Raw genomic sequence first — 24153 nt, 5'->3', positions numbered from 1 at the left:
TACCATTTTATATATACATACATATATTAAAGAAATATATAAAGGTGTGTGTAACTGTGTATATATGAAAGTATTTTACATATTTTCGAAATAACTTTTTTATTTATACATTTTGCTGTAGTTCACTTAAATAGTCCTGCATTGTGACAACTGAATTTTAAAAGTACAACATTCTTATTATCAAATATGAGGTTTATACAAAAATAGTTTATTACTGTACAACAGTTAAAAATATTAATGTCAACATTAAGATTTTAAATAGTTTTAACATCACATACCAACGACCCACATTTATTCAATATTTCAGTGTTTTGTGCATTGCTATTCAGAGGCTACACAACTTATTGATTATCAGAGTTGTGAGCTTGCCACCTAAATTGAATGTGACGAGATAAAAGGAGTGAGAAAATAATTAAATAAATAATGCCAAGACAGCACACATCTTTATAAGCTATGCTCAAACAAACACCGCAACTAGTGTAGTCAGATTCACACGACTATCATGAGTCAATTCTTTTGATGAATCACTCAAAACTCATGAAGCTGTTAGTAAATTAACATACCGTATGAATCACTGAATTCTAAGCCTTTACTTTTAGTCATATATGACTTGAAATAAATCAAAAAGTGTGTGTACTAAATGTTCATGTATCTTCATTAACAGAATAATTTAAATAATAAATGGCTTTCAAAAATTGACCATTAAAAAATTAACTGCAAATTAAATCAACTAAATTATGACCACATATTAATTAAAAACAAACAGACAAACAAAAATATACCATTCCACAAAACATACATACTGATCTAGTACAATAATATTAGGTGACTTATATTAGGTGAATATTAGGTGAAAAGCACGGATGTATAATATTCTCTAGTGAATTTCCTCTTTATGTGTTACAGAGCATGTGTCTGTCTTACCTCTGCGGCTTATTTTCCGACCGCCACTAACAGATGCTTTCTTTGTGTCTAGCACTGAGTCCAGAAGCACTCCAGTGCCTGGTGCAGCCTCCAGACGATTCTCAATGTGTCGCAACTGAGACAAGACCACAATTAGCCATTGAGTCAACAGATCTTGTGGGGATATTGCTACAGATAGTAAACCTACAGACAGAGTATTACAGCTGGGCGATATGTAAAAAATATTTTACAAAATATCGCGCTATTCAATTATATCGTCTACTCGAGCCCCACCCCTGCCGGAGACAACACTGCCGACAAACAATGTCAAACACACATCACGTTGAGTTTTAATTTAATTATTGAAACGTTAAAAGTTTTACTTTGGTTAATTTGAGCTTAAACTTGCATAAAACAGTAGCTTTGCTGTTATGTTAGTGTTGCTAATAATTTACTAGGGCTGTCAAACGATTAATCGCATCCAAAATAAAAGTCTGTGTTTACATAATATATGTGTGTGTACTGTGTATAATTATTTTTAATATATAAATACCCACACATGCATGTGTATTTAAGAAATATTTGCATGTATATACTGTATATAGACTGAATGTAGCCTATATATAATGTATATTTCATATAAATATAAACATTTTATATATAAATAACATATTTTTCTTAAATATATACATGTGTGCATTTATATACAAAATAATTATACACAGTACACACACATATATTATGTAAACACAAACTTTTATTTTGGATGCGATTAATCGTGATTAATCGTTTGACAGCCCTATAATTTACACATTGTTCTCATCAAATTTGTGCTTGAAATGAATTTTGTTTCATGAGGAGAACTGTTTTCTATTCCTAACCCAACTAACGACAAGTCTATAGAAAACATTTAATTCATGCTATTGCACGTGAATAAATATCTATGGTAATTATGGGGCTATGTGAAATATAGCAGTCATTTTTTCCCGAGATTGTCCACGATCATCTGTTAACTGACTGTTAGAATCGACATCGCGATACTAATGAGACATTGTCAATATACGATAATTTCATCATATCACCCAGCCCAGCCCTACAGAGTATACCACTGAATCTTACTTTTTCATTTATTTATGAACAGCTACTTATAATTGCACTTACTGAATTACAAATGACAAAGTCCATGTAACAAGGTATCTGTTTTGGCATCCTAAGTAGGTCAAAACCTGAAACACGGGTTAAGAAATACTCACGGCAGCTTTGGTCTGATTTAGACTATTCCAGGCTTGAGATATCTCTGTTGAGAGAAAAACATTAACATAAGAAATCACGCAAACATGCTCAAGTTGATGTTTAAAGTATAGAATTACATAGTTGGACGAACCTCTCCTGTTGTCTTGCCCAGCAAGGGCAGGCTGGGAAGAGACGGAGGCTGGCGGCCCCGCCTCACTTCGCAAGCGACTCCACATCGCTATGCCAACCTGAGAGAGAAGGGGGGAAAACAAGCAAACAATGTGAGAGAAGCAATTATCTTGTCAACATCTGCTGTCAAATATTGTTTTATTTGGCAATGGCTTATTGCTAAGATTATCACTAAAACACATGACTTCATTGACAGTACTCTTTTGTGCTAAATTATATTTGGCCAAACCACAAGTTTAACTGATTGTTACTACCGTAAGATATATTGATCAAAGCATATCACTATTAGGTTTTAATGTCTCACCCAAACGCCTCAGTTTTTTCATCAAAGCGAGGGTTAAAGTAATGGTGTACAATTTGTTAGATTGCCTGAAGGCCAGACATATGATGGTCTCCGAGCTTTTCAAGTCATCTGAATCACCCGGTCTTCCTCCAAGCACTACCCTTATAACATGATGTCCCTGTCCTCGAACGTCCCCAGAGCAAACAGATTCAATGGTCTATTCTAGAGTAAAAAAAAGTGTTTTGTGCAGACTGTCTGAAGCACTGCATCAAACGCACTAAGTATTCCAAAGGGACACTGAAATCACACCCTCTAGTCAGAACCTTGAATTATATAGTATTAATAAAGCATGCATAAGACATCTCAGCGCCCTACATGTATATTTCATTGAGTGAATTTCAAACCTATGCTGGAAAATACCATAGGTGAAGAGGCATTTAAACACGCTCTACCACTTCTCTAACAGCAGTGAATGAGGTAATGGAGATACCAGAGATACCAAATGTGTCTGGAATGAGGAAAACAACAAAACTTTAAAGTCAGCATGAAATTCTAAATGCATATTATAGACTTTATTGTGAACGATTCATCTGCATACATTTAATTTTTTTGACCTCGTATTGTTTCATTAAAATGTCATAACAGGACCTTTGTAGTGAAAAACACTTCTCTCTGGTGAAGTGTGCAGGACTTCTCCAATCATTTAGTCAAGTCCACTTAAACCCCACCCCTGCAAGTTTGTGTTCATCATACTGCTCCACTTTATAATGCACATCTCAACATCCAATCAACACATATACCAAGTCCCTGCCTTAAATTTTAGTTTTTTAATTATGCTACACTGGCGTGTGCAATATAAAATACGGAAGAAAAGATCTGTCACTACTACCCTTTATTTAAACCAGTTTTAAAGCTTGTACACATTTCACGCTCTTTGTTTGCATGTTAGTTAAAGTCGCAATGAAACAGAGGCAGCAATAAGTCTTTTCTTTCGCATTGTTATGAACAATGAAACAGTGAAACAGACCATCGAGAGAAAAAAATAATTAAAACAGGGACTTGGTTCTATCCATGTTAAAACAACATGCTTTGGACTGGAGATACTGGCAGAAACGACATTATGATCTGATTCCTTTTGAACTAATCAACACTTGTTAAAATGAACAAAATAAGCACAGCAAAAGAATCAAAGCTTTACTCGCGCCTCAAAGTACAAAATAGGCAAAGTAACTGCCAAGAAAATCACAAAATATCCTTTGATTTACCCATAAAAGACCCACCATTATCCATATCCTCTATTCAGCTACTCTTCAATATCACTTTCTAAAAATGTAATGAAAACTAAGACCAGACAAAGAATATTCTCTTCCTGATTCAATTTCATATCACATTTTGGGAATTGAAACTTCATCTAACCTTGTATGCACAGCACTGGACAATTATGAGATTATGGTTTCATTAAAAAACTGCTCACATGTAAACAAATGATGAATAATAATCATTAACAAGACTAAAGAGAAGAATGCATTTCATGCATAAGCATAACACATAATGGACCAGGACTCACTTTCCAGCAGCTTTATTCAGAGAGACATAAGTCCACCTTGTCTTCTGGACAACAGGACACATCGGACAGCTGGCGATTCTGTCACCTCTACCTGCACCCAGACCGAGTACAAAAAAGGTGATTTGACAGTGAAAGCTCAAAGTCTTGAGTTTTTAAACTACCAGTTCATAAATCATCATACAAATCTAACTCACATCACTCTTATGTTCACAGCGTTAGATAGATGCTGGAATCAACACAGCTAATTACAGAAATTGATTGGCCTCCCAATAACTATTCATGGGCATTACTCTGAATTAAAGGGAAAGGGAAACAACATGACAGATCAGCAGCATCAGCTGAGAGATCAGCTGACATCGCATTCAAAATCAGGATAAAATTTCAAGCGAACGCTTCTAAGGGACTCACAAAGTGTCCGATCACATTAATACATATACTCTACATTGCTAGAGCTTAGCTAAAACAACACATAAAACATAACTTAAGTGGACAAAAAGGATATAAGAAAATAACAACATACATTACAGTTGAAGAGCAACATAAGCATTATAGACCTTTATATTAATACAGAATCAGAACTACATTACTCTAGCAAACAAACAAAAAATATGAGACAAGAAAACATTCATATGAAATAAGTAACGTTATATAAAGAAATACAGTTGACGTAAGTTATAAGTGTCAATACAACTTAACGCGAAATACCTTACTGAGGATAAATCCAACAGCGCGAACTAAATCAACCAAACAACCGACTCGACGTCTACTTGAAACAATAATTATGCACCTCAGAGAGTTTCACAATATTACAACGAAATTGTTGGCCTATGATTTTAAATTATCTGACGAAAGTTATCGCTAACAGCTGCTGCTAACCGGCTAAACCATTAAAGCTCGCTAACAAACTTTTTTGCGTTTCTGGGATCAGGTTGTCTTTCGTTAAGCGTTCAGGTCAGAATGTGATTGGTTAATACTTACCTAAAAGTTTATTGTACCTGCTACCCGCCTTTCGGTGTATGTTTCCCGGCTTTAATGATAAGTTAGGACGGCCGTTGGCTAGATTTGACGGTCCGCCATTATCCAAACAACTGTTTCAGGAAGTTCACGTCTGAGAGAAACTCGCGATACTTCCGTAAAGAACGTGTGTTTATTTCTTGGCCGTGTTTGACATCTAGTGTTTAACTAATGGAATTACAACAAAAAATGTTTTACTTTGATCCTTGAGATTACATATTTCACCAGTTATGAGTTCAACAAGGTCAACACTGGCTCTGACGTGTTTTCATTATCATCATTATCATTGTCATTATATTATTATTGCAATTGTACTTAACTTTTCTGTTTCAAAGATACGTCAACAGTCACATAAATATGAAAGAAATCGGTTTTATACTAATAATAATAATAGTAATAAATGATAATAATGATATTAAATATTTTATTGTTGAGGTTATTATAAGAAATAATAAAAAGTAAATAAATATATGTATCATTATTATTATTTGTATTGTTACTATTCTAAAAAGTTAATACAAATACTTCTTATTATATTAATAAATAATAATAAAAAATATGTATAAATTTGTAACATTTGTTGATGTTATTATAAAAATATTAAAAAGTTAATAAATATATTAATAAGAATAAGAATAAGAATAATTGTATTGTTGATGTTATTAGGCCTAAGAGTTATTAACAGTAAATTAAATGATTGAATAGGATTGCAAAATTATAATTATAATAATATGAATTAATAATAATTGTTTTATTATTATTGTTGTTGTTGTTATTAGGCCTATCTATTATTATTATTATTGATAGTGTATTATGGGATGTATAGAATACACTAGTTATAACTGCTTACTATCACTCCACTTGTCAGTGTTTGTCATGTCAGTGAGGAGCACAGTTGTGATCTTGCCTGCATGGAGTAAAGAGCAGGATTTTCGAAAGAATGAGCATCTTTTTTTCTTTAGCTTCAGGATTGCCCAGAGCAGGGTGAGGTAGATCCTTGAAATCAAAGGATAGACAGGAAGCCTAACCACAACAATTGGTTTTTCATTTCTTTCTCCAATAAAACCCATTAAATAAACAACACACCACTCATCCAAAACACAATGAGGACTAGACAGAAACATTGTATATGTTCAGCTTCTGCTTCAAACAATGCAAGAAAGCATTAAAAACTACGGAAGAAGCAAAAGTACTGGCCAATTTTTAGCATATATTTCACCCAAGGTGGGTCACACCAACCATGCAAGCCCTTATCATTAAACACTTATGGCATAAAGGAAATATCAAGCAAAAGTGTTGAGCAACAGAAAACATAGGCTATTAAATAAAACCTATTAAATTACAGATAGCCTACATACAGAAATTTAGAACAGATATATTGGAAATATGGACAAAATCAAGAACGAAATGGAAAATATTGTTATATGTGTTATTAAACATATATTCCCTAAAATTAACAGTAAGGCGCAGTTATTAAAAATAACAGGTTAATCATGTTGAAATTTGGGTGTAAATTAACAGAAACATTTTACAGTGTAGGCTATATATTATTAAAGCTCATTCAAGCTCATCAACTGAATTTCCATATTGAAGAACCTGAGCAACAACTCAACCATACACAGATTGATAGTCAACATAACAATTAGTTTGAAATTTCTTTCTCTGATAAAACCATTAAACAAGCCATGCACTAAGTGTAATAATGCATGCATGGAATTTCACGCGTCACTTACCCAAAAAACTAATATTTCCAGACAGTCCTCTTAATAATAGCATATAAACCGAGCTGCTGACCATTTTATCATTGTGTTAAAACCATAATGTGAAATATTTAATAATTTATGTTTCCTAATTAACGAGACAGTTACTCTCGCCCCCCTCTGGTGATCTAACCTGTCGTACTCTGTTTGAAACTGGGTATTTGTGTTCAGCACCCGCAATCTCTCCAGCACATTAACCATTTTAGTGCTGTCTCAGAGAATGCGCGCGAGAGAAAGACAGATGTACTTACTCGCTTAACAGAAACATATTTTCAGAATACGGGCACGGCAGAGATGGAAAAACGCCGCTGAGTCGCAGGTGAATGTGAGGAACAGTGAAGGAAACTCTGCATGCGTTGCACTATTGCGGTGATGGAGCTCCGACTCAGAGCACTTGTAGCTGCGCTCCGTTTATCTGATGCTGGTAAGCTTATGTTTTTATTATCGCTCATTATCATTATATAGCCTAGGTATTAGCTTGATGTGTTTAACATGGCCACCCACTCGAGATTTATAATTGCAGTTCTTACAGATGTTTTGCTGGACGTGTAATTTCTACATTAGATTGTAAACTTCTTTTAAGTGTTTTGATAAAAAATATTTTTGATTCATTTATTTGCTTGTTTGTCATTTTTGTTCATTTTAGTGGATCTACGTGTCATGATTTGCCTTGTTGAATCATTAATCAAATCAAGATGTCAAGAAAATGATATTCTTATTTGCAGAGACGTCAGTCGTAGCCTAGGCTATAGCCTAGTATAGGCTATTTAATGAACCTGCGTAGTTCCGATTCCAATTCCTCTTTAACGAGTCTTTTTGCTGTCTAGGCTACTTTTGAGTATAGGGTATAATATAGGCTATTTTAAAAAGAAGGAAAATTCTTATTGCATTACTTCTCTTGAAGCCTTTGATGAGTTGAACTGATCATTTATGAGTTACAGATTTAAACAGAAAAGATAACACATTAGATATTGCTTTATTTAGTAGGCTATAGCCTAAATACAGAAAGTTTGACTTTTTAAATGAATTTTCACTGACTTTTTAAAGGCGGCATATTGGCCCTATAGCTATGAATAACAACACTAAACAAACAAAAATGTGGTAGCTATAACATTAGTTAATTTATAGCCTATTTGTTTTTATGAAACGATAGGCCTACAAAAAAATCGTGTAGGCCTACCTATAACTACACACAACCAACCAGTCAGTAAACACCACACTGGTTTAAATGTCAATTTAAATGCCTGGCTTTAACAGTTAATAATAACTCGATTCGAATCGGACGAAAGCAATTGCTTATGGTTCAGTAAGAAATTGATCATAAAGAACCGACTCGAGTCATAAGGTCATTCATTCGTCATTCGCGTGATTCGATTCCAAAAAGAACCGCTCACAAGAGTAATTTGTTCGAGAGTCGGACTGGTAGCGTTGTATGTTTTTGATTCATAAAAGAACCGACTCAGACGAGTCATTCGTTCTAATCAGACTACACAAGCGGTAGAATAGGAATGTTGTAGTTCAGGCAACGCTGACTGTACCCGGACGTTAAAAATGCAGTTTACAGAGGTAGGAAGAAATCAAATCATGTTCGAATGGAATATTAACGAAACATCCTGTCTACAGACAATTTTAATGACAGAATGCATTTATAGTTGCCGATATCCGGTTCGACGGTTAAATAAAAATGGCGTCTGATAGAGCAGTTGAGTAAATTAATTCGTATATGTGGATACAATATTAACTAAATGTTTGTTTTTTTATCGTTCCATGTCACCATTCGCTTTACTGTTGGCTCGCTACCAACCCCCAGTAGCATACGCAGTACCTAACTTACTAACCCTACCTGACTAACGGCAGGCCCATTGTGAAGAATGTGACTGACGACTTAACGTTACCGTTAAAGTGTTGCTCCATGTTGTCAGAGTTTTGCGCTTTAAATGCCGCTAAAATGAACATTCTGCCGGGAAACGCTTTGTTGGCTATATAAATTTCAGTAATGCATCTATCAAGGATTGACAAGAATCAGCGATTGAGGCCATCTATCTTTATCGCTCCACATTGAATAAAATTAGTTTTAGTTACACACACTATTGAATAAAGATACTGTAACTAAGTAGTTGCATTAGTAAGAAACTATTCATTATACAAAAATAAAAATTCTAAATGAATATTTGTAAACCAAATAAATGGACTTTAAACGAATAAGAGCCGCACCTGTCACTGACCACAGTTCAGTCTATGTTCATTTCTAGATAGCACGAGCAAGGGCCTCTCAATGCACATTGATTCTTGGTCAGGGAACGAGGTGTTATTCAATACAGGTTCTCTGTTGCAAAGTAGTTAACAGACATCCCCATTTTTAGAGTCTGCACCCCAGGTGGTGCTGTCAATGTCTGTGCATTATGTAGTGCTGTTTGGAAAACTACAGAACTGCCACATCACTCATTAATTGTACTGACAAATGGCTTTCCCCATTCAGTTATCACTGCATTATTAATTACTTAAACAGTTACTGGAAAAATGATGTAATCTTCATTGAAATGCATCTGAATAGCAATTCAATTCACTTTTTTAATTTGGATAATAATTATGACTGTAGACCAGTGGTTTTTTTACTTTTTAGTCTTTACAGACCAGCAAAAAAAATCATGATATAATGATTTTTCACTAGCGCTGCATGTGTATTGACACAAATTTCACGATTCAATTTGATCCGATCTCAATTCATAAGCTTTCAGTTTCAATTCAGTTCCAAATTGAATTCAGTTTGCAATTTGGTGTACAATACACGCCGATTTGTCTTAAGAAAAACAAAAATCTTTTTCACCCAATGCTGTGAACTAGAAACCATGTGTTTTAAAAATGATGTTAATGAACAACTGATTTGTTTGCAAACATTTACATTGCACAAAAGGCGTTTTTTTTATATAATTTGTTTTTGAGCCTAAACATTTAAATGGTGTCTATCATAAAAGACGTTATATAAAAGTTCTTTATGATATTTGATTTTAGTTTTACTAAGACAAGTTGAACATTCAATAGGCCTGTCAAGATCATGGATTTTGTCCTGACGATTAATTGTCATACAAATAATTGTGATTAACGATTTAATTCTGTTTTGTTCCTATCACTTACAGTTTGGAATTGTATATAATATAATATTATAATAAAATAGGCCCATATACTTTACTTTAATCCTGTGAATTTTTTTCATAATATAATATAATAAAGTTTTCTGCCAGTATAATATAATGCGTCTGAACACCTTTGTGAAAGGAACACCTTTGATTATCTTTGTGTACTTCAACAGTGTTTTTTATGTTCTTTGGCAAAATGTGAAATAAATTTAAACTGGACAATAATTGCGGTTATCTTAAATGATTAAACTGAAAAACCACAACCAGATGATTAATCAGTAATCGTGACTGTCCTAATGCCGAGTTCAGACTGCACGATTTTAGCCCCGATTTTGGCTCGCCGACAGGTTTTGAGAAATCGCCGACAAATGCCCGAAATCACAGGCAAATCGGTGCTCGTTCACGCGAGTGACAATCACGCAGTGTGAATGAGCAAAGACGCGATTTGAGAGAATCGCCGACGAGTCGCCGACGCCTGTGAGATATTTGGCATGCTAAATATCTGGAGCTGTCGGCGATTCATAATCCTGCTGTGGGAATGTGTTCTGACTGAAAACTACATTGGCGATGACCGACAGCCAACGAGAGAGCAAGATACAGGGAGGAGGAGGAGGAGGAGGAGGAGGAGGGGGAGGAGGAGGAGTTATAGACCAGAATATCAGTATTTTAATAGATAGGCCTATATTTACAATTATATCAAACAGAAACAAAGCACAAACATTTGCATGACCAGCAGCAACAGCAGGACATTTGCAAAATTATTTATTTACCCCCAACTCTCTTTGCAAAACACAGTCCTTGCTCCCCTCGTCTTCCCAACCATTTCCTGCATAAACTTTATTTTTTTTTTTCATTTTCGCTACAAATCAGTGCACAGACAATTTGTAGGCTATCATTTTTAATAACAAATTCAGTGTCGCGCGAGAACTCCGGTCTCACGCACGCGTGATCTTCCGTTATTTCCTATCACTTCTCCCGTTTGTTTGGTTGTGAAACGTAGTTTGCGGACCAGGCAGAAGTTGTCTGCGATTCTTTCTTTTGTAAAGTCATGCAGTGTGAAACCTCCTGTCGCCGATCCATCGTGCAGTGTGAACACAGCAGCAACTGAATGTTACCCCAGATAGTCATGCAGTGTGAAAACAATAGTGACCCGATTATTTTGAAAATCGTGCAGTCTGAACTCGGCATAACACTAACTAAAACCGTTATCTACAAAGACAGCTCAGGGTGCCATGCAGTTTCAGCATCAGAGTGATTCGATGTCTGGGTTATGTCTCTTTTCCTCTTTGATTTCCATGAAAGCTGCCTGTGAAGTCACCAGATCTCAATGTGCCTGGAACTTGTCGTTCTGAAGTGCCGAATTAAAGAGGCTTGCACCAGATATGCAAAGGGCTTCAGAGTGTTTATTGAAGTCCAATGCCACTTATCCAATTTTCTGTGCACATTTGTATACACCACAGTTGTGCTTTGATCCAGATTCCCAAGTGCACATAGTATGAAGCAATGTGAATTGCTCTCTAATTCATGTATGTGGCAGATTCTTTGTTTGTTGTCATGGAGACAAGGGTTGAAATTCAAGTTCATTGTTGTGTTCCACTTAAGTTTTAATTAAGGATTTTTAGCTTTCATGCATCGATCATCATTTGATCCCTCAGAATTGGACTTTTGTCTGTTCTTCATGTGACTGTGAAGGCATGACCTTGTTGACAACAACTTTCGTGTGACCTCAGAAATGTTGTTAAGACACGTTGCTAGAATTAATTAATTAATATCCCACATGGGCATCTGTTGTTTATTAAGACAAAAATCAGGCAAAAAACCTAATTAAAATGAGATGTCTTTCAAAGGTATTTTGCTGTTGGTGCTCTAGAGAAGATATTTATATGTGACAAAAGATGAGAGAACAAGAATATATTTGACTTAGAGGACAAAATTAGGTGCCCATCACTGACCAGACCACAATAGAACATTTGCAGAGAATTCAGTAGCTGCTCTCTTTTTACATTAACAAGGCTTTATTGTAAGGTGGTGACTGCACTAGAATTTTCTGAGTAACTGAGTGGTAAAAGAGGCTTTTACCTCTTAAAAAAAAAAAAATCACAGCTAGTTCTTAGCAGAGAGCATTAAAGGTGCACCAATGCATGAGAGGCTGTAATTCAGAGTCTGGCAAGTCATCGATTAAAGCATCTTTTCAGCATAATTAGCAACTGATGAGTTTTGACCTCGTTCTCTCCGTCTGTTCTGATATGAAAGTCTCATCTCTGTCCACTGAGGAAGTTGCATACGTCTTGAGCTGTTTAATTCGAATGCACCTCAGGTCTTCAGCACCAGCATAGAAGAACTCAGCGTGACGTATGGAGTCTCATTTTCAAAATGGGCGAAGCCATCACGGTGACACAGGCCATTTAGATGACTTGTCAGGGCTCTCCGGAATTCAAACATGCCTTGTAACTGAGTTCTGTTTTTCCGTGTTTCTAAATGACTATCCTATACTGGCTGTAATTGTATTACACCTCAGTAATAGAGTCCCTTATCAATTCACTGAATGTGATACCTCTTTCCACCTTGAGCGTGGCGATCCTTTGATAGCGATTCTCAGAGATAAATAAGATAAATTGACTTGTTATGTGCATGATAGACCTATATTTTTGAGTTATACAATAGCATTAGCAACAACATGTTTTTTATTTATCAGGGGCTGTTCACATAGGATGTGTTCTTGTGTCCAAAAAGCCTCTGCAAGAGTCTTGAGGTGCATTTTTACAAGTTGTACAATTTTTAACGTAACCCGCCACTCGTCAAGATGTGGAGAAAACAACCAGACGTATTGCAACGATCAAAGACATCCATCTAGTGCAGGAGTCGGCAACCTATGGGATAATCTCTGGCACCTGACAATAGCGAAAGAGGTGTATGTATTTCATTTAAATCATAAAGTTCCTCGAACTTGCATATGGATGTACATTTTGAGGTAATCATTCCTCATAGTCACACAGCCTGTTAGAAGCTACTAACCTGTGCTAGTCAACAGAAGCACACAGCTCTCTGAAAAAACATTCACGTGACTGGAGGATCTAGTGGATGCATATTAATACCAGGGGTTTCCAAACTTTTTTGACAGCTCAACTCCTTTAGATGTAAAATATTTACTTGAAGTACCCCCTAATATTATAAGTTAATACTTCAATAATGTAACAACACATTTGCATATTCACAGTTTTCTGATGTTGGTTAATGGTCAAATTACATGCAGGTAATAATTTAAAGTAAATGTTTTTTTGTTTTTTTTTTAAATTAATATGGTAGGTTTGCGCAACTTTGCAAAAATTATATTGCAATTATTTTGTCATATATGAAGATATTAACAGTGATATGACATTTCATCTCATATGAAAATGTTGCATATTGCTGCTGTTGACATCAACTAAGACTTCTTTCAGGGTCTTTATTATTAAAATTGATCTATTTTTAACTAATTATAAAAATTAAGACATACAAATAATACTGTTGTAAATTACTATTGCTCTGTAAAACAAACAAAAATATTTGATTGACACGCGTTGGAGATTAATATTTTGTAAATAAAGTGGTAAATGATGTTGTTATTTTAGCAATCAAAGCACTCGCGTCACTTCATAAAATTGAGGTTAAACAACTGAAGTCACGAGGATTACTTTTATGATGTCTTTACTTCCTTTCTAGGCCTTGAAAGTGGTAGTTGCAAGACTGTCAATAGAGGGACATAAAGCTCTCAGATTTCATTAAAAATATCTTAATTTGTGTTCCGAAGATGAACGAAAGTCTTACGGGTTTGGAATGGCATGCGGGTGAGTAATTAATGAGAGAATTTTCATTTTTGGGTGAACTAGCCCTTTAATATTTATATCTTATATTCTTCACTTTGAACTGGTTGAAGTTCTGTAAACTTCTGCCCACAGAAATGTTGGAAATTATGCAAAAAATTAAAGTGAGCCAGCCAAGTGCACATTGCATTCCAAAAATGCACATTAAACTCACAGCACATACAGAGATGGAGTTCGTGAGAACCAGCATTTACTGCGAACCGGAACCATCAAAGGATGACATGATATGTCTGACTAAGTAATCTTATTACTTTAAAGTACGATGTGTCATTTAAGCCATATCTGTCTGGATGACTTGGTCATACTAAGTGCTGTAGCATGTGTTTTTTTTAAGCTCTTACAAGCGGCATCTTGAGTCTGTATGAATATTGGATCTGACTGTCTGCATAACAGTAAATCTCTGCTTTTTCAGGCCCTTGTCTTTAAACCCGGGACCATGCTAATAAATACCCATGACTTCATTCTCCCTAAGAAACTATTTCCAAGGGCACTTTATGCCGTCGCCATATTTCCCAACTGCTCTCAGCAGTTTCGTCATGCTTTTTGAAGGGGAGTAAGGGTCGATCATTATGTGTTTAGTCTTGCTTTGTGTTCACAGCAAAATTGATGCTTGTTGTTCAAGGCAACCTGGGCTCATTCTATTAACAGTGGTGATAATTAAAAAGCAATAAGTGCAAATGAGTGTAATTTTCCGTGGTTGATGTAGTAGACTAACAGCAGGGGATTTCCTTATATTTATGTCCCCCCCCCCCCGTCTCTATTTAGGATTGTCTTTATCCAGCTTAAGTATGAAAATGTGAACAATATGACTTTTATATGTAGTAGTAGTGTGATTAAAATGTTATCCCACGGATGTGTAAACTAGATAAGTGTCACCCTGTGCTCATGCAGGCCTACTATAGTTGCTATAATGCTGATACAGAGAAACAAAGATGTTGTTACTTTTTCATAGGATATATTTAGTCTCAGATTATTCTCCTAAAGCTTTTTAGGAAATCAAAATAGACACAAGTGAGACATGGTTGACAGTGGGAGTACAGAGCTGTCCAATTAATATGGATAGCAAATGTCAGATAATTTGATCCTGGAAGAATTTGATGAAATGTTGAGGTTATAATGAAATTTATCACTCTTGATGGCAGACTTTGGTATCTTGACAAATCTAAGCACAATTTGTTAAATTATTGAGACTTTTTTTGAAAATGTAGAGGAGAAAAATTTGAGAACCATGACTTAAAGGGATAGTTCTCCCAAAAATGAAAATTACCCCCCATGATTTACTCACCCTCGAGCCATCCTAGGTGTATATGACATTCTTCTTTCAGACGAATACAATCGGAGTTATATTAAAAAATGTCATAGCTCTTTCAAGCTTTATAATGGCAGTGAATGGCCTTTTCTGTTTTGAAGTCCTGACTCCATAAAAGTGCATCCATCCATGATAAAAGTGCTCCACACGGCTCCGGGGGGTTAAAAAAAGCCTTCTGAAGTGAAGCGATGCATTTGTGTAAGAAAAATATTTATATTTAAAACTTTATCGACTAAAATAACTAGCTTCTGGCAGACGGCCTACGCAAGTCGACTTACACCAAAAGACACTTGACGATGTATGACGTAGGATGTAGGAGTAGCGTAAGCTTTGACGCCTCTTGCGGTTCAAACAAACAGGGCTGGGCAACAAACTCAAGCTCCTCCAACATTTCTCTTTAAAAATTCTCGTTTAGACTTCTAATTTGTGACTGGTGTTTTGTTTTGCTCTATCCTTTGCGCTTCTGTATTCGTCAATGCGTTATGCGTCAGGTCAAGTGTTACTCTTTCACCGTAAATCGATGCGTACGGCCGTCTGCTGGAAGCTAGTTATTTTAGTCGATAATGGTTTATACGGATATTTTTCTTACACCAACGCTTCGCTTCAGAAGGCAGGGTCCCCGCGGGTCCTTAAAAAGTCTTAAAACGTCTTAAATAAAATTTTCGCTTTTTAAGGTCTGAAAATGTCTTAAAATCTGAAATTTCCGATAAGGAGGTCTTAAATTTCACGGACGGACCTTAAATTTCTTGTAGGAGACAACAGGTGTGTTCGACATCGGCTGCGGCTGGATGTAAGCGATCGGCGAGAGTAGCTGCGTGCAGGCGGGGAGGAGCTGCAAACGGAGACGTGAAGTCGGACACTTTCTGGTTCCCGTAGTGACCGCTCACGTGGTGTTTGTATACTTTACCACAGCTGAAGTGAAATAAATTCAATATTTGCCAAATGCACAGATGTTTCAGACACATTTTCATTCAATACTTTATGTACTGCTTCATACTGCATCTGTTTGAACAAGAATAAAGTTCAAAATAGCCACTATCAATGAAGTGCAGTCGATGTTTTTTAATCACTTTTATTTTGATAAACATAACACAATATAGCCTAACATCACGACTACATGAAAAGAGTGTTTACTGTTATAAAAAACTGATTTGTGAGCTTTAGTGGAACTAAAGGTGTGAGAATAAACACGAAACGCACGTGATCGTTGTCATGCGGTGAATCCGGCCAATCGTGGAACAGCTGTGTCGTCATCAGAGCTCGTGCAGCCCCGAGCAGCCGCTCTTCAGAAGCTGCGCTGGCTCAAGGGGGTAATCCATCGACCGGAAGTTGAAGCCGGCCGGGTGCCGCCATGTTGTAGCAGAACTTCACTTGCGTTAGCATTTCCATTGACTCCCATTCATTTTTGCGTCACTTTGACAGCGAATAACTTTACATCTGAGGCGTTTAAAGACTCCATTTGTCCATTATTTATTTCTAAAGAAACACGACAATGTATAAAGGGCTCCATTACCTTCTATGTTACACTATGGCCCCGTAGAAACAGATTTAGTAAAAATAGGCTAACGATTGCGTCATAACCACTCGACTCTCTGTCGCGCTGTACAGAAGTTACCGTACAGACAGGAGGAGAAGCTCGCAGGCAATCGGGGGGACGTCCCGTCAAGGGAGAAGCCCATAGATAATGAGTCCATAAAAGCAACGGAATTCTTACTCCTGCTCACTCACGCCAAAGAACTCTTTGCTCAAGTTCCCCGTCTCTGCAAGATTAACGTTGGCAGTTTTCACGCACAGCTACTAGAAGATTAACGTCTGTCAGACAGGTTGCTCACGTCATCAAGCTTAGTTTGAGTCGGTCTGAGTCTGCGCGTCAGGAACGGAAGTTCTCAAAAAACGCTAAAAGTGGGCTTCAACTGTCTCAACTGAGTTCCAATGAGATCGCTCTGTCCATTTCTTTTACTGTCTATGCGCTGGCTGAGTTCTCCGGCTGCTCTCGAATCGCTCTCGCGGTATTTTGATGGCATACGTCACAGTCACGTGGCGTCGGCGCTGTATCAAGTCGGACAACATTTCTAACCGGCATGCACTGCTTCAAGTCAGCCGCCGATCGGTCTGCGCAGAGCTGCATGAAGTCGAACAAGCCTACTAACAACACATTACAGACGGTGTTTACGACCGTTCATGCTTACGGTTGCCAGATTTAAATAATTAAATCCCCAGTCAGAGCTTTTCTGTTAAAATAACACGCTTTCTACCCGGTCTTGTCAATAGTATCTGGCAACCATGCTCGCGCGCGCGCTCTCTACACTGCTGAAGAAGCGCGGATGATCTGAAAACACTGACAAGTAAGCTGGAGTTCAGTGATCTTCATTTGAGATTTTCTACTTACATTAATTAAAGTGTCATTCAGTTGGTCTTTATTCTGTCACGAGCCGCTTGCGCTGTTTGTGCGACTAAATCTGCGATCAATACAGGCTGATATCCAGCAGTGTTTTTAATGTTGATCATATTATTGCATATTATTGCTATTTTGCAACAAAAGCCACGGCAGCAGACAGTGGTGATTCGAGAACGAATCTGTGGCTTTGAACGAATCGTGAGATTCAATGACCCGTTCATAAATACAGCCACTTGCTTTGTTACCATAGACTGTGTTATACCTCTGGTTATACTGAATGAATGAATGACTCGATGACGGATGACTCACTCATAAAGACAGTGACTTACCGCCACCTACTGGCGATTTTAATTTAATGTTAAAAAGTATCACCTCGTTTTTACCATCATTGCATATTTATTGAACATTGTTTTATTTAAAGCATTATTTCTTTTATAAAAGTATTTATAAAGGTAAAAAATTAAGGTCTTAAAAGTCATTAAATTTGCTGTTAAAAAATGTGCAGATACCCTGGAAGGCCTTTATTAACATGGGGTGGGAATCTCTAGGCACCTCACGATTCGATTCGATTCCGATTCAGAGGGCTGCGATTCGATGCTAAATCTGAATCTTTTTGTGTGTGTGTGTGTGAGTGACTATAAATACTTTGCTTTAAAAGTACAAAGTAATGACCCATAAAGAATTAACGTACAATATATTTTATTAACATTGCAAAGAACCAACAGGAAAATAAATGTGTGCGTGAACTAGCAGCATACTTGTAGTAAATTAATAATATAACAACGACCGGTACAGCCGAGTGTTTTTCCTCCTCTGGGTGGAAACGCGTCATATGGCTTCTCATATTTGTCATGTTTCCGAAATATTTTAGTTTTATTCTACAAAGCTTACAATTAGTGTGACTCTTGACTGTCCAGCTCCTTTCCCCCTTCAACTTCAGAAGCCAAAATATTTCCACACGTCAGCTTTTAACGAGTGTGTTTGGATCTCGCACGCCATCGCGTCTCTGTTATGTGCACGCCACAGACGGTCCGGGCACTGCACTTCCGCGCTTCAGAGTTCCGTCTTTTGCGTTCCGTCAATATTACGTTATTATAAATATATTTAAAATAACGGATTTTTTTTTTAAATCGATTTTTGACATTTGTGAATCGTTTCAGAATCGTCCACGTCCGCATCGTGATGCATCTAAGAATCAATTTTCCCCCCACCCCTATTATTACCCCCCCGGAGCCGTGTGGAGCACTTTTATCATGGATGGATGCACTTTTATGGACTTTATAACAGAAACGGCCATTCAATGCCATTATAAAGCTTGGAAGAGCCAAATAATTTTTCAATGTAACTCCAATTGTATTCGTCTGAAAGAAGAATGTCATACAACCAGGATGGCTTGAGGGGGAGTAAATGGGGTAATTTTCATTTTTGGGTGAAATAGCCTATCCCTTTAAGTCCCCGTTTGCTTGCCAATGGGCTCTATGCACGGCGGTATTTCCGGTGAAGGTCTAAGGATGCTGGATTACTTCCGCCGATCGTAGAGTCCAATGCTATTCCGAGAATTTATATTGGTTTTTATACTCTATTGCTATATTCAATTCAATTCAATTCAAATTTATTTGTATAGCGCTTTTCACAATACATATTGTTTCAAAGCAGCTTTACAGAAAGTGCATTTCAGAAATGTACATAGAATAATATAGTTAGTTAATCATCATGTATTAATTTAGGGCATAACATATCGCCGGCGTTGAGTCGTCTCTTCATAGGCGTCTCTTCATAGGCGTCTCTGCATACTAAAGAAACGTTAGTCACAAAAACAGACAAAACAGACACCCCTCATTTTGTTTATGCTTCTTTGTTTATTATATTAAATAAACATAACTATATATAAAATTACATCTAAACGTATTAAAGTTTCGTTTCAAAGACGAGAGGACAATAAATTTTGAAGACTCTGCCATAATCCCGTTTTCCTCGGTTTTCCTCCGCTTTAAATCTCCCCAACCGGAAACGCAAGAGCATCCTTGCGTCAAACGCGGAACTTATGCGTGCATATAGCCCATTGAATCATTGTTGTCTTTATTTTAATTGGGTATTATTATGTATCATTGAAAATGTATTGATGAAAAGTTATTTGTTTTTAGCTGATTTAAGTTTTCATTAAAATTATTCAAAATATCATGCTATTTAAAGGTGCTATATGTAATTATTTTTGACTGTACTAAAGCATAATAATAGCATGATATGTTTGCAGAGATTTAGAAAACGTGCTAAGTTCAAATACTTGTTTCTCTGAAAAACAATGCTACAGCTAGTTATTCTACTTTGAAACGTGCGTTCCGTCTAGGAATGTCTGTTTTTGTTTTGGTCTGTGTGATCACGCCGACTGGCAATTTACCCAATAGTACTTCGACACCCCGGGTTACCAGTTGACTGAATTGCTGCCATGGAAGCTAATGAAAGCTACAAACCCTTGGCAATAAAAAACATTACAAATGTATAATTATACAATTAATTATACAATTATATTTGTAACAAATGTCCATTGTCAGTTTGGCTCGTTCCTGTTGTGTGTGTCTTTAATCTTGCAACCCGCGTAAGCGTCAAGTCTGACGAGGATGGGGCAGGGAAACAACTTTCTCCAATATTTTGAATTTGGGCTGAAGTATTTAAACCAGCTGTCAATATTACATACTGCACTCTTAAATACATTTTTTTACTGGTTCAGTTTTTCATTATTCAGTTATAGTTGCTTAACAGCATAAGTATGCATGCTTGGCAAAAACATCCTTATATTTGTGTGTATACTTTTCTGGCTCCTTCAGGACTCCATAAACAACATCTTCATCTTAGTAACCTTAAAAGAAGTAAAGTGTATTACTGAAGGAGGTCAGGCTACATCTGGCTGAAAGCTTTTAAGTCCTGTGTTGAGGGGCACTGAAACCTTTGTGACTAACACTGGATTTGTATGTCATGTAGCTTTCCAGGAAAGGATAAAGGATATAGCTTTACCAAGAACATCTAGACAGTTTGAGATTTAAAGTCAACCGTTAGGCCTATATCATTTTAAAACTTTTCCGTCTCTGGCAGTGAATTTTTATCTATAGTTGTGGGTATTGATACATTTTGTTAGAACGTCGGACACATAACGGTAATTAATATGATTAATATGATTAGCCTCTGTTCCCATTAGCCAATTAGCATCATTAGAAATGCTTTGAACAACTCAGAACGTCAGTGGAGAAAGGCATATAGTCAGGGCTCCAGACTAACTTTTCCACTGGTTGCACTGGTGCTACCAACTTTCTCAGTTGGTCGCACCAGCATATGATTTGGTCGCACCTTCTTTTTTTTTTTTTTTTGCTACATGCCATGGGATTAATCAATGCATGCTGATGAATAGTGGTTTTAATGGACCAAGGCTAGCAAAGGCTTTCTGGGTTGCAGCAGAAATACCTGTAATATATTAATTATCATTGCCAAATTTCAGGATTTTCATGGATTTTGGACAGTAAGTTTAATCTGTAATTTTAAGCATTTTACATTTGAATTATATACAATCTATCTATTTACATTTGAATCATATTCTATCTATCTATCTATCTATCTATCTATCTATCTATCTATCTATCTATCTATCTATCTATCTATCTATCTGTCTATTATCATCTTTCTATCTTTTAAAAATCATTAAACATTCAAATATATGCATTACATTTTAAAAGATTAGAGTATTATAATAAACTGATACAGATTTTTCGTTATCAAAGTTTATATTTGTAACAAAAAGCAGAAATCTCACACTCCTTACCTTCTGCATTTTATAATAATTTCCTTTTCCTCTGTCGAGCCATCATGAGAGTAATCGCTCGACAGAGGAAAATATAACCGCTGAAAAGACGTAGGAGGAAGGGGCTCTGTTTCGTGAGACCATTTTTATCATTTTTATATGCCTTGTTAATTCGTGAATTCGTAATTGGCGCGTTTCACCATCAGTGTGCAATGCGCGTGACGTCTACGTTCGTCAATAAATAAACTGCACGTGTCTTGTGGAAGAACAGTGTAGACGGAACTTCTCTCCGTTAATGTCTATGGCGAGTCACGCAGGCACTGGGCTACTCCGCAGCCGAGTCGACCCCGGGATAAAATAGTCCGAATATAAACACTTATTATAGGCGTACCGTAGGGATTCAGAATAAGTCAAAAACACGGTTTGGAAAATGGATTCATGATGTAGCCTACTCGTTCATTTTAAACATAAGTTACGGACCGCAGCAGCTGATACAACGGCGTTCTGTTGCTCAAGCGTCCACTCGCACAAATGCGACCACATAACATTTTAACTCGCACATTCTCAAAAAATGGTCGCATATGCGACCAATTTGGTCGCAGTCTGGAACCCTGCATATAGTTCATCATAACATCGCAATATACATCTGTCCGCGCCCGCACATTGACGTGATTGGTCACAAGGCAGTTTGTGACGTCAGAAACACCAGTGATTTCAAACCACGTTTTTGGTTCACTGCAGTTTTAAGGAGAAAATACTCAGCAATGGTGTTGACTTCACTTTCTGTCGTGACATCGTGAAGCATCGCAGACACGGCATCAGTTGTCGTCCACTATGACAAACTATACGAGATGAAATGATTGATTCTTGCATCCCGACGGCCATTGTTGGCTACAAATCAAACGGATCGTGCCAAAATCGGACTGATGTCGTGTGATTATTTTAAGATTAATCTCAAGGGTCAGAGGTTTCAGTGGAGAGAAAAAGTATCCCTGTATCAAGAATGTGTCTGTTCATTTTAATGGGTGCTAAATGCGCAGGCATTGAACCTTATAACGAGATTCTACACTTGTCCAGTCTCCACCACTGCTCAGTAAAACAGCAGCTGTAGCACGCTGTGAAGGTTTCAGTGGCTATTCTTATCTTCCAACACAGTGGCCTTCATTCCAGTGGCTCCTCAGTGCCATACAATATCGTTGGGCATTCAAAGAATTGTGCTGTTTTTTCATTGTGAGCATGCACTCAAAAAATAAAAATGTTCAATGAAATTAATTAAATTCAGGGCTTTTTTTACACACAATTAATTTAAGCCTTTTAAATGGATTTTTGTTTGGATTTGTTCTAGTCTTGTCATGTAAACTTGAAATGAATTTGCTTAATGCAATAAAAATGTGAAGGACTGAGGGAGATTTGAATGCAAGTCCCTGTCCCACCACTCATTGAAGACCATGCGCTCTACCTTTACCTTTTTGATGAAGAAGTATAGGCTATATTTTTATTACTACTGTACTGAATGATGTCTGAGACTTTGTATTACTGGCACTTCTTGTGTTTTTTGCCTCTTTAAGATGAATCGTTTGTTGTATTCCTCAAAAGTCACTTTGGATAAAAGTGTCTGCTAAATTAATAAATGTAAATTTACATTTTTTTTTTTTTTTACATTCTTAGCTTTTTTTCAAACAATGGTTTGTATGGAAGTTTACTTCAGCATACATCAATAAATGAATATACCATATTTTAATTTAGTAGAGTACTTAATTAAATAAACATGGGAGGATGATGTTTGTTAAAAAAAGGCACTCAAATCAGATTACATTGTGAAATTACAGCAACTTGCAGCAAATTCCTGTAAGTGCCAATTATAACCCACATACGTTTCCTTCCCTGTGCCTGTGGAAGACACCATTTTCTTTTAATCTGTTTTTTTCTTAACCCTGAGCTCTGTGTCTTTCCTTCCGTGTGTTTTATCTCCCGTTCATTTTCATTTCTTGTTTACTTTCCTCTGTGCACAAATATATTCTTTCTCTGGTAAATAAACCGCCTCCTCTAAACAGCACGTGTTCTCTTCATCATCTATTTCAGCTCAGCCAGACACGCACAGACATGCTTCAGTCACCACACTACAGTAATTAGACACATGCTCACTGCTATCTCTTTCCCCCAAGCTCTATTGTTTAGGGACTGACAGGTGCTGTGGCCCAGGTGAGTGTAGAGATGAGGTCCCACAGATGGGTCGTTGCCCCGGCTGACGTGAGCACCGGCCAGACTTTAGGTTAGACTCGTTTCTACTGGTCTGCTTGTCAAACAGACAGCACTTCATACCGTTTCAGTCCGCCAGCAATGAGTCATGTTCATTGTGAATGTAGCAGAGGAGACAAAAAATTAAATCCTATTCATACAAGGCTGTTTAGTCTCTCTCTATTCCTCTTATGGTTTACACAAGAACAGAACTGCAGAAGAGTTAAGCTTGCATGTGCTCAGATTTAGGATTCATAACAATTCCTACTGAGCTGACTACTTAGTCATCACCATCACACTTGTAATCTAGGGATGTTACAAAGCAAAATTATGTTATATCATGTTATTGTACAGGCACTGGTGCATGTGTCACAACTCAGAAATGGTTATATTTCCATATCTATTGTTGACTTCAAAGGCTGTCAGTCCAATCAAAATGTAGACCGGTTGAGTGACACCGCTTATCTTC

The 24153-nt window shown here is 36.8% G+C and overlaps 2 protein-coding genes across 11 annotated transcripts in view; one reads left to right on the top strand and one right to left on the bottom strand.

The window, feature by feature from the left end:
• Positions 1–5276, bottom strand: part of cep350 (centrosomal protein 350) — a 39944-nt gene extending 34668 nt beyond the window's left edge. For 8 of the 10 annotated variants that reach the window (XM_056259630.1, XM_056259637.1, XM_056259636.1 and 5 more), the window contains exons 1-5: positions 5154–5276; positions 4176–4266; positions 2288–2384; positions 2157–2200; positions 925–1039 (exon numbers count right to left, since the gene is read on the bottom strand). In XM_056259630.1, the coding sequence (XP_056115605.1) occupies positions 925–1039; positions 2157–2200; positions 2288–2372 (244 nt within the window). In that variant the 5' untranslated portion in view covers positions 2373–2384; positions 4176–4266; positions 5154–5276. Of the gene's footprint in view, positions 1–924; positions 1040–2156; positions 2201–2287; positions 2385–2629; positions 2649–4175; positions 4267–5153 lie in introns of those variants that run through there. The other 2 variants (XM_056259631.1, XM_056259632.1) reach the window with 2 other exon arrangements.
• Positions 5277–7109: 1833 nt separating this feature from the next.
• The window catches only part of LOC130091634 (voltage-dependent R-type calcium channel subunit alpha-1E), a 194875-nt gene continuing 177831 nt past the window's right edge, over positions 7110–24153 (top strand). Inside the window, exon 1 of the mRNA XM_056259628.1 lies at positions 7110–7373. The gene's annotated coding sequence lies outside the window, so the exon portion shown is untranslated. The remainder of the gene's footprint in view (positions 7374–24153) is intronic.

This window comes from Rhinichthys klamathensis, unplaced genomic scaffold (genome assembly GCF_029890125.1).
Source record: "Rhinichthys klamathensis goyatoka isolate OS25496 unplaced genomic scaffold, OSU_Roscu_1.1 h1tg000169l_1, whole genome shotgun sequence".
Taxonomy (NCBI): Eukaryota; Metazoa; Chordata; class Actinopteri; order Cypriniformes; family Leuciscidae; genus Rhinichthys; species Rhinichthys klamathensis.
The sequence above is the reverse complement of the archived record's forward strand: the minus strand, read 5'-3'. Positions and strand labels throughout refer to the sequence as shown.